General features: G+C 42.4%; 1 protein-coding gene across 2 annotated transcripts in view; it reads left to right on the top strand.

The window, feature by feature from the left end:
- The window catches only part of GRSF1 (G-rich RNA sequence binding factor 1), a 62,282-nt gene that overhangs the window by 2,104 nt on the left and 45,845 nt on the right, over positions 1-14,333 (top strand). For both annotated transcript variants that reach the window (XM_033961055.1, XM_033961048.1), the window contains exon 2: positions 1,554-1,716. In XM_033961055.1, the coding sequence (XP_033816946.1) occupies positions 1,554-1,716 (163 nt within the window). The remainder of the gene's footprint in view (positions 1-1,553; positions 1,717-14,333) is intronic.

Below are 14,333 nucleotides of genomic sequence, written 5' to 3'. Positions count from 1 at the left end.
AGCCCTGACATGTATTTTCCTTTTTTTCCCTATGGGCACAGATGTGTGTAACAGATGCAAATCTGGCCCATAAACAGAAAATAAGTTGAGCTGGCCCCCCCCCCCCCTCCCTATGACAGCCCCCCCAATGACTCCTCGGAACAAAAGTAGAGGCAGGAGAGCTGCCTACTCCCTCCCGTCACTGCAACACCCCCCATCCTGTGCTGAACCGCACCCCCTGCAGGACCCCCCTCCCCGCATGCCAGTAAAAATTGGCACTCCGTCCTGCTGCCGTGACCCCCAAACCCCCTGAACCAACCCCTCTCCCTTTTCCCATGTTAACAAAAGTCTGCAGGAGGGATGCCCCTGTATCTCTAAATTGTGATAACAGCAGGAGGTATGTCTAATCCTTCCTGCTCACAGACCCTCCACTCCAAAATACAGGCCTTCCCCCTTCCCGGTACATCCTTGGATGCATGGAGCAGGGCCTAAGGCCCTGATTGGCTCAGACACCTAAGGCCCTCTTGGGGGGTGGCTTTACTGTGATTGAGGTGGGGGGTTTTGAGTGTAGTTGAGCTAGGACCTGAATTAAATGCATTGGCAGTGTGGATAACACCCCCTCTCTAACATATCTACCAACAAATTTAACACACTCCCAACATACTACCTCACTTCAGTAAACAGGTCCTTATTTATGCAAATGGAAGAGCAGAGAGGGTTTGGGTTATTTTTCAAGCAGGCTGTCTCAGCAGTGTTGACTTTCTCTAAAGTATCCTTCAGTGAGACAACCTTAATCTATAGAACATAATACAAGAAAATATAATGAAACAAGGGTTTTGTTTTTATTGGTTATGTCTCTGAAATCGTATCCCAGCATTCACATTCTTAGATGGAAATGACATTACCTTCACCTCTGCCAGAATTTTGCAACTTCTAAGTGTAGGGAAATCTTTTATCTTTGAAAAATCATAGAGGAAACGCTGCAAAGTTTAGGAGAAAGTGGAGAGTTGTGATTTCCCTAGATATAGATGAGTAATTCTGATGTTTTTAATGCTGTGTTTGTCCTTTTAAAGGGTGTGAAGGTGAGTAGTGGAAGGAAGCTTAGGACCTTTGTTTTGTTGAAAACTTGGTACTGGAAGAGCAAAAATTTGTCAGCTATTACTCCAGATTGACAATACAGAATTTGAAACAATAGCAGCAGGCTTTATAGTTTGTCTATGTTATAGACCAGTGATCTTAAACTCAAACCCTTTGCAGGGCCACATTTTGAATTTGTAGGTACTTGGAGGGCCTCAGAAAAAATAGTTAATGTTTTATTAAAGAAATTACAATTTTGCATGAGGTAAAACTCTTTATAGTTTATAAATCTTTCCTTTTGGCTAAGTCTTAATAATAATATTGTAATTTATAGCTAAAGAGACATATGATCAAGAAACTGTTTTATTTTACTTTTGTGATTATGATAAACATACCGAGGGCCTCAAAATAGTATCTGGTGGGCCGCAAGTTTGAGACCATTGTTATAGACAGAGGGAAGTTTATTGATGCCATTCTCCCTCTTTTTTTCCCCAAAGGAAATAAATGTTGCATACAGAGGGGAAGACTACCCCCCATTGCCTGAATATGAGGGTGCCACCACTGTGCCAAGTGCAGAGGAGCTGGGAGAGCTGTATCTGGTCCAAGTCCGAGGCCTGCCATGGTCCTGCACGGTGAATGACATCATTGGCTTTTTCTCTGGTACAGTTCTTTACTTCAGGCACAGTTGTGATAGTTATACCAATGTGAACAAGTTTTGCTGACAATAGTATATTGAGGCTGGGCTCCTGTTCAGTGCTTCCTCTAAGGACTGACTTCACATGAGCAAAAATGTTTCTTCGTGAACGAAGGGCTTAGTTGACTTGAGACAAAATTTCCATTACATTATGAACAATGGTTATCATGAGATTTGGAAGTGAGCGACGTTCCAAAAATGTATATGTGATTGCTCACATGCTCAGGTTAGAGGGAACATAGCTCCTGTTCCTCAGGGCTCTTTCAGATGGCTATCTGCAGTGGATATTTATTTTAAAAATATATATACCACTTTAAATCAAAGTAGTGTACAAAATTAACATACATAATACAGTAACAAACTGCACATATATCAAATAAAATTACATCAAGATAGCAGAATTATCAAAATGGAACTCTCACTTATTTTGCAAAGTACCTCCACTACCTCAGATGCAAAGCAATATCAAATTACAGCAATGTACAAATACTCTGAATCATTGAAATGCATTAAAAGATGAGTTTTTAATACATTCTAAAAGCATATCTAAACTATGCATATTACCTAAATGCATCAACAAAAAGTTGAGTTTTTAGTTGTTTCCTAAAGCACACCCGATCTTGGCATAGTCTCAGAACCCCAGAAAGAGAGTTCCAATCCAGAGCTGTACTCCTAAACTAAACTAAACCTTAGGTTTGTATACCGCACATCCTGGATTCCTTGTCAGTAACAAGCCTCATACAACCCTCTGATCTTAATCTACGATTTGGGTGATAAAATTTCCAAAGGTTTTAAAACCATGCTGGATTAATAGAATAAATCACCTGTTGCATGTATGAAAGTACCTTATGGTAGATTTGCTGAGGGAATGGAAGCCAGTGTAATTTTTTTTTTTTTTAACTGGTGTAATATGTTCAAACCTGGGAGTGTCACATATTAATCTAGCTGCTGAATTCATTAATTGCTGAAGAAACCTAAGTTTAAACTTTGGTAGACCAAGATACAAGATGTTACAATAATCTGGTTGTGTTAGTACTAATGTTTGCACTACAGATCAAAAATTAAATCTTGAGAGCATTGGTTTTACTCTATGCAGAAGATGAAAATTGAGCATATCCTGATTGTATCACCTTTACAATCTGCTTCCCCATAAAGAGAGGGCAGAATCTAGGGTAACACCCAAAACTGTTAGCTCTTTCTTCATCAAATAGGTGCCTAACACCTCAAACGAAACAGGTTTAGCATATCATCACAATCATTGGTCACCACCATTACCTCTGTTCATCCATCCAGTTATTAATCGCTATCATAAATGCATTTAAATCATGTTCAACCTTATTACTATCTCTTTTCATAGGAAAGAAAAACAAAATGTCGTCCACATAAATCTGATACTCAACACCCATTGATCTAAATCTCTTTCCAGTAAATACAGCATCTCAGATTTTGTATATAATTCTTGTAAAGCAAGACAAGTTGTGGCACCTGAGGACTGAGATCTGCTCTTCCTGCTCTAAACTCAGGGTAAAATAGGAAGCTGCATATTTGAGCCACTGACCGTATGGTTTCTTAACGCAAAATTTTCACAGAAAATACCACCAGCATGTAGTAATCAATGAACATTCAAATTATTGCCTTGTTAAAATGGTAGCAATCCACCCATTAGTGTAAAAATGTCCCCCTTCCAGTCTGTGCATGAGTGATGATGGGCTCATACACTAATAAGAAGGGAAATATGAACAAAAAAAAATTGCTGGGTCTGCATCCCTAACCTGGTCCCCTCTCCCCTACTTAAAAATATCTCTGGTGTCTTGCACCTGCCTTGGCACTATAATCTTAGAAAATGGCAGCACCTGACTTCGTGCAGGGCATCCTGGGATGGGGTCAGTCTGCCAAATAAGGAATTTTTTTCCCCTTATTGGTAATCACTGCCTGCACTATCAGATAAGGGAAAAATGTTCTTATTGGAAAGATTGACTCCACCTGGAGCATCACAAGCACTGCATTGGGTCAGGCATCAACTTTTTCCAAGATGATTGAGCTGAGGTAGGAGTGAGTGGGCATTGCTCTGGTAAGGGGGAGTGTAGGGGTGCAACTTGACATAAGTGACTTTTTACCTCTAGCTTTGCATTGCTGTAGGTTGCCTAATGACCTTCTTACCATACATTTTAATATGCTGGATATTCTGAAAACTCAAAGGAACTTGGTGTGCCCTGAGGACTGGGTTGAGAAGCCCTGATGTACTGTAAATTGCTATTTAATTGCATGTGTTGCCTGCAGTTGCTTTCTGCATCAACTCCTCTGTGGTTTTTCATTGCTTCATTTTACCAGTCTGGTTTTCAGGCTACCTTTAGTGAATATGTCTAGCGTGTGTGCTTGTATATTAGCAAATAAGTGCTTCTCACACTCTCTGGGTCTCCTTATCCTCTTAGCTGTGGTGGTTCCTAATCCACCCTAAAATATAATGAAAATGACTGTACCCATGACACGCCAGAGTATACATATTTAGGTCTTCCAGTCTCTTCTCATACTTCTTTTTGTCTCAAACTCCTTATCATCGGATGCCATAAATGAGATGGAACAATGGATGACAGATTTCAAGCTCAAGCTCAACCCAGAAAAAACAAAATTCTTCGTTGCCTCCCCTCACCCGCTTGACAATAAAACCCCACTATGCATCAATAAACTCAACTACCCTATTCAGCCCACCATGAAAATACTAGGTGTTATTCTAGACCAATGCCTAACAATGAAGGAACAAGTGGATTCCCTATTCAGAAAAGGTTTCCTTACTCTCTGGAAACTCAGAACCATTAAATCATACTTGATACGTCAACATTCAGAATCCTAGTGCAATCCCTCATACTGAGTCAGCTTGACTATTGCAACATCGCCTATCTACCAATCTCACAAAAGAATATGAGACGTCTCCAAATAATGCAAAATGCTGCGGTCAGACTTATCTTCGGGCTGAAGAAATTCGACCACGTGACACCCGACTATCAGCAGCTGCACTGGCTACCAGCGGAAGCCCGAGTAAGGTTTAAATTTGCCTGCCTCTGCTTCAAAGTACTATATGGCCTGACCCCCAAGTACATAACGGACCTTTTCGCATTTTCTAATAACAAACTCAAGAGAAACACACACCCAAAACTCATTTCCCCTCCACTTAGAGGCTTTAAAATGAAAAAACACCACGAATACCTTCTCTCTCACCAAGCAGTCCTATGGGGAAAAGACCTAGACCAACTGCTTTCGTCCACTACATACGGGGAATTCAGGAAACGCCTAAAAACATACCTGTTCCAGAAATACCTAAACAACTGACCCGCTCTCCCTCTCCCTCCCCCCTCCCTATTCCACCTGAACTTACAGCACTGTTATAAATATAATATGTTATCTTCATCTTATCGTAACTTTACGTTGCTATTTATCCCCAACAGGTCCTGTCGGACATTACCTACTAAAATGTACATATTACATTTTTGCTCAGCAAATTGTATTTCTATACTATTGTCTCCTGAGGTCTCTGATCTCTGTATTTTCTCTGAATGTCTACTTATTGTATTTCGCTGAATGTCCAGCACTCTTGATTGTAAACCGCCTAGAAGTCGCAAGACTGTGGCGGTATAGAAGAATAAAGTTATTATTATTATCATTTTGTTGCCTTCCTCTTGATATACTACATTGTGCCCAAGAGAGGCTCAGAAGACTGGAGGCCAATTCTAGATCGCAAAGCAGTAAATGTGGCCCTCAAGATTTCACGTTTCCAAATAGAGGCTGTGAGGTTGGTGTTGCAAGGGGAATTTCTTGCCTCCTTAGATTTGATGGAGGCCTATCTACACATTCATATTTTTCCAGAACACAGGAAGAATTTGCAGTTCCATGAGTTGGAGCAACTCTTCCAGTTCATAGCTTTGCCCTTCGGGCTGGCTGGTGCGCCACGGACCTTCACCAAGGTGATGATGGTGGTTGCAATTCACCTATGCAGGACAGGCATACAAGTCCATCCATACCTGGATGATTAGCTAATCAGCTCAATCCGAATCCAAGGGCAGACTAGCAGTTCACCGAGTGATCTAGTTGCTGCAGAAGGTAGGCTGGGTGGTCAATTTTCAGAAAAGCCACCTGGAACTGGCATAGAGCTAGGAGTCCGGTTCGAGATGGGGGAAAACAAGGTGTTCTATCTAGAAGCCCGCAGGAAAAAGCTTCAGAATCAGATATGGGAATTTTGGAGTGAGCCCATTCCAACAGCCTGGTAGTACTTGCAGGTTCTGGAGTCAATGGTTGTGACCATGGACGTGCTCCTTTTCCCATTGCAGAGGGATGCGCTGGACAGTGGAAGTCCATTGCAGTTTAGTCTGGCAGTTGGAACCACAGTCTCTTACATCTCTGCATCTCTTTATGGGTCTTCTGATGATGGATGCCAGCCTTTATGGTTAGGAGGAAAATTGTGAAGGTTGTCTAGTTCAGGGACACTGATTCCCCTTCCCAGCGGAAGTGGTGGATCAACAGCTTGGAACTTTGGGCCATCCACCTGGCTGGCGCTCCAGGAGTTAGGGGGCACATTGAAGAACAAAGTGGTTCGAGTTTTCTCGGCATCACAATGGTGGTAGCCTATTTTAATCACCAAGGGAGCACCAAGAGCACTCCTCTTCGCCTGGAAGCCCAAATGCTGTTTCAGTGGGAAGAGGCTCATCTTCTGCCACTCTTGGTAGTTCATGTAGCAGGAGTGGACAGTGTGCAAGTAGATTTCCTCAGCCGGAAGACCCTGGATCCTGGGGAGTAATCCTTCTCTCAGGAAGCCTTCACGTGCATAGTGAATCAGTGGAGGTGCCCGACATTCAACCTCATGGTGTCGGCTACCAACAAGAAGGCAGATCGATTCTTCAGTTGAAGATGTGAGCCAGGAAGCGAAGGTCTGGACACCTTGATTCAACGGTCTCCTGTTTGTCTTTACTCCATGGCCCATAGGCCTTCTGCACATGATCATGGTTCACCAGGGGATGGTGATTCTAGTGGCACCAGGTTGGTTTAGACCAGTGTTTTTCAACCTTTTTTGGGCGAAGGCACACTTGTTTCATGAAAAAAAATCACGAGGCACACCACCATTAGAAAATGTTAAAAAATTTAACTCTGTGCCTATATTGACTATATATAAAGTAATTCTCTTGAATAGGAATCAAATAAACACAAAGAAAGTATTTTATAATTACTTTATTATGAAATATTAAGTAAACAGAATAGAGAAAAATTATAAAATACTTTATTCAGTGCGAAACCTGGGCCTGTTTGGCTGAACACAAAGCTGATATTCTGGCTGGAATCGAAGAAAGACACACACGTAGCTCTTCGTCAACAGCTCTCAGTCTCTCTCTGTATTTGGTTTTCATAGCATACAAAAATAGACAAATATACCCTCCATCCTTTTTATTAAACCACAATAGCAGTTTTTAGCGCAGGGAGCTGCGCTGAATGCCCAGCGCTGCTCTTGACGCTCATAGGCTCCCTGCGCTAAAAACCACTATTGCGGTTTAGTAAAAGGTGACCATATTGTAAAATATAGACAGCAGATATAAATTCAGAACTGTGCATAGTAAGTGAAGGGAAGTTTTCATCTCTGGGAATTTACCCAGTTAACTATTAAGTTATTTGGGCAAATTCCTTTGAAAACTGTGGTAATACTGCCTCCACTTTGCTAAATTTAAAATAAAATCATTTTTCCTACCTTGTCTGGTGATTTCTGGTTGCACTTTCTTCTTCTGACTGTGCATCCAATCTTTCTTCCCTTCTATCAGCCTGTATGCTTTCTCTCCTCCACACCTCATTCCCTCCCCCAACTTTTTCTTCCTCTCTTCATGCCCCCTTTCTTTTTTTCTGTTTCTCTTCTTTCCTTCTGTCTCCCTGCCTGCCCCCTTTCTTTCTTTCTCCCTGCCGTTCCCCAAGCCACTGCCACTGCCACTGCCATCGGGGAACAGGACCCACCAATGGATAACAGGCCCCAAAGCCGACGCCGACGCATGCTCTCCCTGACGTCAATTCTGCAATCGGAGAGGAAGTTCCGCCCAGCCAGGCAGCGATTGGCTGGCCCGAACTTCCTCTCCGACTGCAGAATTGACGTCGGGGAGAAGAAGACTTATCGGCTCGATAGATTAGATCGCCAAGACAAAGTGAGTCCTGGGTGATCGACTCACTTTGCCTTGGCGAGCTACTGGCGCCCCTGCCTCGGGCCCCCTGTCAGCTCCGGGCCCTTGAATGCAGGACTGGTAGTACTGCCCTGATGGCGGCCCTGCGGCACACCAGGCAACATCTCGCGGCACACTAGTGTGCCGCGGAACAGCGGTTGAAAAACACTGGTTTAGACGATTGTGGTATACAGACTTGGTCTGTCTGCAAAGGGATCAAAGGCTCAAGCTTCCCTATCATCTCCGGTTACTCACACAGGGACCAATTGCCCTGCAGAATCCAGAACACTTTGGTCTTATGGCATGGCTCTTGAGCATGCAGCGCTAGCGCATAAAGGCTACTCGGAAGGAGTGGTTCCCACCATTCTGAGATGCAGGAAAAAGTTGACTGTAGCAGTATATGTAAAGGACTGGAAGTGTTTCAGACTTGGTGTGCTCAGATGAGCAAAGACCTGATCTCTATGATATTCACCTTCCTCCAGGAAGGACTAGGAAAAGGTCTAGTGGTTGGTTCCCTGAGAGTTCAGATTGCAGGGCTCTCCTGTTTTGGGTCCCTGATTAATAAGAGCACTGTAGTCACACATTTGGATGTAGCCAGATTTTTGATGGACTCATTACAGCTCCGCCCTCCAGTGTGACAGCCTTTTCCGGCATGGAATCTTAATCTGGTTCTCTGGGCGCTAGTGAATCTGCCCTATGAGCCTTTGAACCAAGTTTTCTTAATGGACCTTACCATCATGATGGTGTTTTTGGTGGCGATCACCTCTGCCTGGAGAGTGTTATAATTTTATGCTTTGTCCTGCAGAGATCTTTTATTTTAAGATGACGGATTGAGGTGTGGTCTTACGCACAGGCCCATCATTTTTTTTGTCAAAAGTGATTTCTAACTTCAGTGTGGTTGTAAAACTTCAAAAAGGCGGTATACAAATCTCAATGGTGCCGGATCGTGGGGGAGGAGGGTGCCGGATCACGTTGGGGGGGGCCTTTGGGGGAAGCAATGCCGGTTCTCGGTGGGGGGGGGGAGAGCAGCGCCGATGGCCTCGGGGGGTGGGGGTGGGTGGGAACGTATCAAGCGAGTTTCCCTTAGTTCCTATGGGGAAACTCGCTTTGATATACGAGTATTTTGGTTTACGAACATGCTTCTGGAACGAATTATGCTCGTAAACCAAGGTACCACTGTGTATGTATATATATAATATATATATATAGAGTCATGAGAAAAATTAGGACACCCCATGAAATATTCAGTTCTTTCTTAAGAAATGTTCAAATATCGATGTCAAATCTTTTTTTAATATTTATTTCTGGGAAAGAAAGTGATGTAATTGCAGGTAGACAACAAAGATTTTCCTTGATTTATTCATGAAACAAAAGATATCCACAAAAATGTGTATTCTAACTGAGGAATAAATTAGGACACCCCCATATATCCTTCCATTTAAGTGGCTCAAATCACACATCATGTGTATCACATCAGGTGCACATGATTAGAACATTGTTACTCAGCATTTTGAAGGAGGTTTGCCCTACTTAAACCTCAAAAAGATACAAAAAGGAGGCAAAAAATGTCAATAAGGACTCTATGAGTGTGTCTATCAGCTAATCACTCCTAACAAACCAAACCACACAGGTACCAAATATCAATTGAAGGATAGGGGCGCTCTCAGTGTGAGGTTGTTAGCGACGGGAGAACAAACTCCAGCGCTTCCACTTACAAAGACGGAGGTGAATCACCCCGCCTGCACACCATCATCGGGCGTCCCTAGTGTGCAAAATCAACTGTGCAGAATTAATAACAATAAATAAGTCACAAACAGTTCACTGTGTGTGTCTTTCTTATTTATTGTTATTAATTCTGCACAGTTGATTTTGCACACTAGGGACGCCCGATGATGGTGTGCAGGCGGGGTGATTCACCTCCGTCTTTGTAAGTGGAAGCGCTGGAGTTTGTTCTCCCGTCGCTAACAACCTCACACTGAGAGCGCCCCTATCCTTCAATTGATATTTGGTACCTGTGTGGTTTGGTTTGTTAGGAGTGATTAGCTGATAGACACACTCATAGAGTCCTTATTGACATTTTTTGCCTCCTTTTTGTATCTTTTTAAGCACCTTTTGGCAAACTTAGAGGAGCTTATAGTCTACTTAAACCTCAGACATTTAGTTTGATGTGCTCATGACTGCTTTGGTGAGAATGAACACCATGGTGAGATCAAAAGAGCTGTCTGAAGCCTTCAGAAAAAAGATTGTGGAAGCTTAGAATTCTGGTAAGGGATTTAAAAAGATTTGGAAAGAATTTGACATTAGCTATTCCACGGTCCGGAAAATAGTGTACAAGTGGAGAACTTTCCAAACAACTGCCAACATGCCCAGATCTGGCTATCCAAGCAAGTTGACCCCCCCAGAGCAGACCGCAAGATGCTAAAAGAAGTCTCCAAAAACCCTAAAATATCATCATGGGACCTACAACAGGCTCTTGCTGCTGTTGATATGAAAATGCATGCCTCAACAATCAGAAAGAGATTGCACAAATTTAACTTGCATGGGAGGTGTGCAAGGAGGAAATCTTTGCTCTCTAAGAAAAACATCAAGGCCAGACTGAAGTTTGCCAAAGAGAATGTAGACAAACACCAGGACTTCTGGAATAGTGTTCTATGACCAGATGAGTCTAAAATTGAATTATTTTGACACCAGAAAAGAGGACATGTTTGGCGTACACCAAGTACAGCATTCCAGGAAAAGAACCTTATACCAACTGTGAAGCATGGAGGTGGAAGTGTCATAGTTTGGGGATGCTTTGCTGCAGCAGGACACTGGGCAGCTCATAGAATTCACCTTGAATTCTACCGTGTATCAGAGGGTGCTTAAGGAACATGTGAGACTATCTGTAAGAAAATTAAAGCTGAAGTGGGACTGGACCCTGTAACATGACAATGACCCAAAACATACCAGTAAATCTGCCAAGGACTGGCTGAAAACTAAGAAATGGAGAGTCTTGGAGTGATTTGAGTCAAAGCCCTGATCTTAATCCTATTGAGATGCTGTGGGGTGATTTGAAATAGGCTGTACAAGCAAGAAACCCCTCAAACATCTCCCAGCTAAAAGAATTCTGCATTGAGGAGTGGGCTAAACTTTCCTCAGACCGATGTCAGAGACTGGTAGATGGCTACAAGAAGCGTCTCACTGCAATTATATCAGCCAAAGGGGGTAGCACTAGCTATTAGGGTGTAGGGTGTCCTAATTTATTCCTCAGTTAGAATACACATTTTTGTGGATATCTTTTGTTTCATGAATAAATCAAGGAAAATCTTTGTTGTATACCTGCAATTATGTCACTTTCTTTTCCAGAGTTAAATAAAAAAGGATTTGACATTGATATGTGAATATTTTTTTTAATTCTTTATTCATTTTTAAAAACTTACAATAAGTGTAACAGCATATGTAACATTTTATGCACAGACACAACACTTTTTTTTAAATCTTTATTCATTTTCAATCTTACATCAAGTGTACAAACATCAAAACAGTAAAATTAAACATATCACTTGACAATCTTTCTACTTTATCTTATAATACATAAAATTACCACCCTCCCCTCCCATCATTCCCTCTATTATTTCCCAATATGAAAACTAATGTATAAAACTTCCCCCTTCCTATCATTAGACGGTGTATATTTCATTAGAAAATGGTATCTACTCATTACAATAAGAAGTTAATGGCTCCCAAATTTTATTAAAATTATTATAATTCCCTTGTTGTATAGCTATTGTTCTTTCCATTTTATAGATGTGACATAATGAATTCCACCAGAAATTATAATTGAGTCTACTGTAATTTTTCCAATTACTTGTGATATGCTGAATGGCGACTTCTGTCATTATCAATAAAAGTTTGTTATTTGATTATATTTGGCTCTTTTTCCTCATTAACATACCAAATAGTATTGTATCATAAGATAATGCCACATGCTTTTCCAATAAACAATTTACTTGATCCCAAATTGAGTTCCAAAAGGCTAATATAAAGAGACAATAAAACAAAAGATGATCTAAAGTCCCTACTTCAAGATTACAATGCCAGCATCTATTAGACTTTGAGCTATTTAACTTTTGTAATCTAACTGGGGTCCAAAACGCTCTATGCAGAAGAAAAAACCAAGTTTGTCTCATAGATGCAGACATTGTACATCTCATCCTCCAAGACCAAATTTGTGGCCATTGAGATGCTGAAATTTGATGCTTAATCTCAATGCTCCAAATATCCCTAAGACCATTTTTGGGCTTCTTTTTAACAGATTCACTTATAATTTTATACCACTGTGCAGCCTGGTGACCCAGAAAGTCCGCCTGAGAGCATAAAAATTCCAGACTATATTGCGTACTAAGATTTTTCCAGACACAACACTTAATATTCTATTAAAATCCATATCAGAATTTAACCCCTCCTCCCCCCTAATCAATAACAATCTTTAAATTCAAGAAAACATACAATAATCCCCATTTCTATATACCTTACTTTAATAATCAAACCAAAATACCCTTCCCCTCTCCCACCCTGGACATACATATTTAAGGGGAAAAATAATATTCAGTCATTACAATATTTTGTTAATGGCTCCCAAATTTCCTGAAATTTTTAAAAATTCCTCTGCTTTGTGGCTATTGTCCTTTCCATTTTATAAATGTGACATCGAGAGTTCCACCAGAAACTGTAATTCAGTCTCTCCCAGTTTTTTCAGTTATTCGTAATCTATTGAATGGCAACCCCAGTCATAATAAATAAAAGCCTGTTATTATTAGATGATATTTGACTCTTAGCCCTCATTGACATGCCAAATAGTACAGTATCATACGATAATGCCATCGGATTTTCCAACAAACAATTTGACCTCATATTAATTTCCAAAAAGCAAGAATCAATGGACAGTAGAATAACAAATGATTTAAAGTCCAAGCTTGTGAATATTTCTTAAGAAAGAACTGAAAATTTCATGGGATGTCCTAATTTTTTCACATGACTGTGTGTATGTATATATATTATATACATATATATATATATATACTAGTCTTTAAGCCCGTTACATTAACGGGTGCTAGAATATATGTATGTCTGTCTTTCTTTCTTTCTGTCTCACTCCCTGTCCTTGTGTCTTTCTTCTTTTCTTTCTGTCTCCCTCCCTCCTATTATTTGTCTTTCTTTCTATTTGTCTCTCTTTCTGCCCCCTATGCAGCATTTATCTCCCCTTGTCCACTCCTGTACAGTAGCCATATCAGCATTCCGTCCCCCTCCATTTCCTTGTGCATCAGCATTTCCCCCCCTCCCTACTTCCCTGTGCAGCATTTTCCTCCCTCGGGTGCTAGACTATATGTGTGTCTGTCTTTATTTCTTTCTCTTTCTGTCTCCTTAGCCACTTTTTCCTGTCCATTCTCCCTTCTTTTTACCTCCCCTGTGTCCACCACCACCCCTTCACTGCTCCCCTTATCCAGCAGCAGCCCTTCTCCCTTTGTTTTACCTCCCCCCGTCCATCAGTACCTCTTCATGCTCCCCCTGTCCAACAATAGGCATCCCTTCCTTTTCCCCCCCCTGTTCATCATCACCTCTTCCTGCTCCCTCTGTCCAGCAGTAGGCCTCCCTTCATTTCACCCCCCCCCCCGTCCATCAGCATCTCTTCCTGCTCCCCCTGTCCAGCAGTAGGCCTCCCTTCATTTTTCCCCCTGTCCTTCAGCACCTCTTTTTGCTCCCCCTGTCCACCAGCACCCCTTCACTGCTCCCCTTATCCAGCAGCAGCCCTTCTCCCTTTGTTTTACCTCCCCCCTGTCCATCAGCACCTCTTCCTGCTCCCCCTGTCCAGCAGTAGGCCTCCCTTCATTTCCCCCCCCTGTCCATCAGCACCTCTTCCTGCTACCTTTGTCCAGCAGTAGGCCTCCCTTCATTCCCCCCCTGTCCATCAGCAGGCCTCCCTTCATTTCCCCCCCCTGTCCATCAGCACCTCTTCCTCTTTCCTTTTCCCCCCCTGTCCATCATCACCTCTTCCTGCTCCCCCTGTCCATGGGATTTAGTACAGGGCAGGTCTCTGCCGTTCTCCCCAGAGTTTTTTATTTACTCGGATAGAGTCCTTGCCGCCCCCCCTTCCCTTCCCGCGTACCCGATTAGGAACTCGGCGATTCAAGCAGCCTGTGCAGCAGTCTTCACACGCTGCTTCGGGTTCTTCTACTGCCCTGATTTACTCTGGCACGTCCCTGATGACATCATCAGAGACGCGGCAGAGCAAATCAGGGCAGTAGAAGGGCCTGAAGCAGCGTGTGAAGACGCCTGCACACGCTGCTTAAATCGCCGGGTAGGTAGTCGTGTCAGCGGCAAGGGAAGGGGGGTGAGCGGCAAAGGACTCCTGTGGTCTG

The sequence above is a fragment of the Geotrypetes seraphini genome, chromosome 1, assembly GCF_902459505.1.
Source record: "Geotrypetes seraphini chromosome 1, aGeoSer1.1, whole genome shotgun sequence".
Taxonomy (NCBI): Eukaryota; Metazoa; Chordata; class Amphibia; order Gymnophiona; family Dermophiidae; genus Geotrypetes; species Geotrypetes seraphini.
Note: the sequence above shows the minus strand (reverse complement) of the source record. Positions and strands in the feature narration are given on the sequence as shown.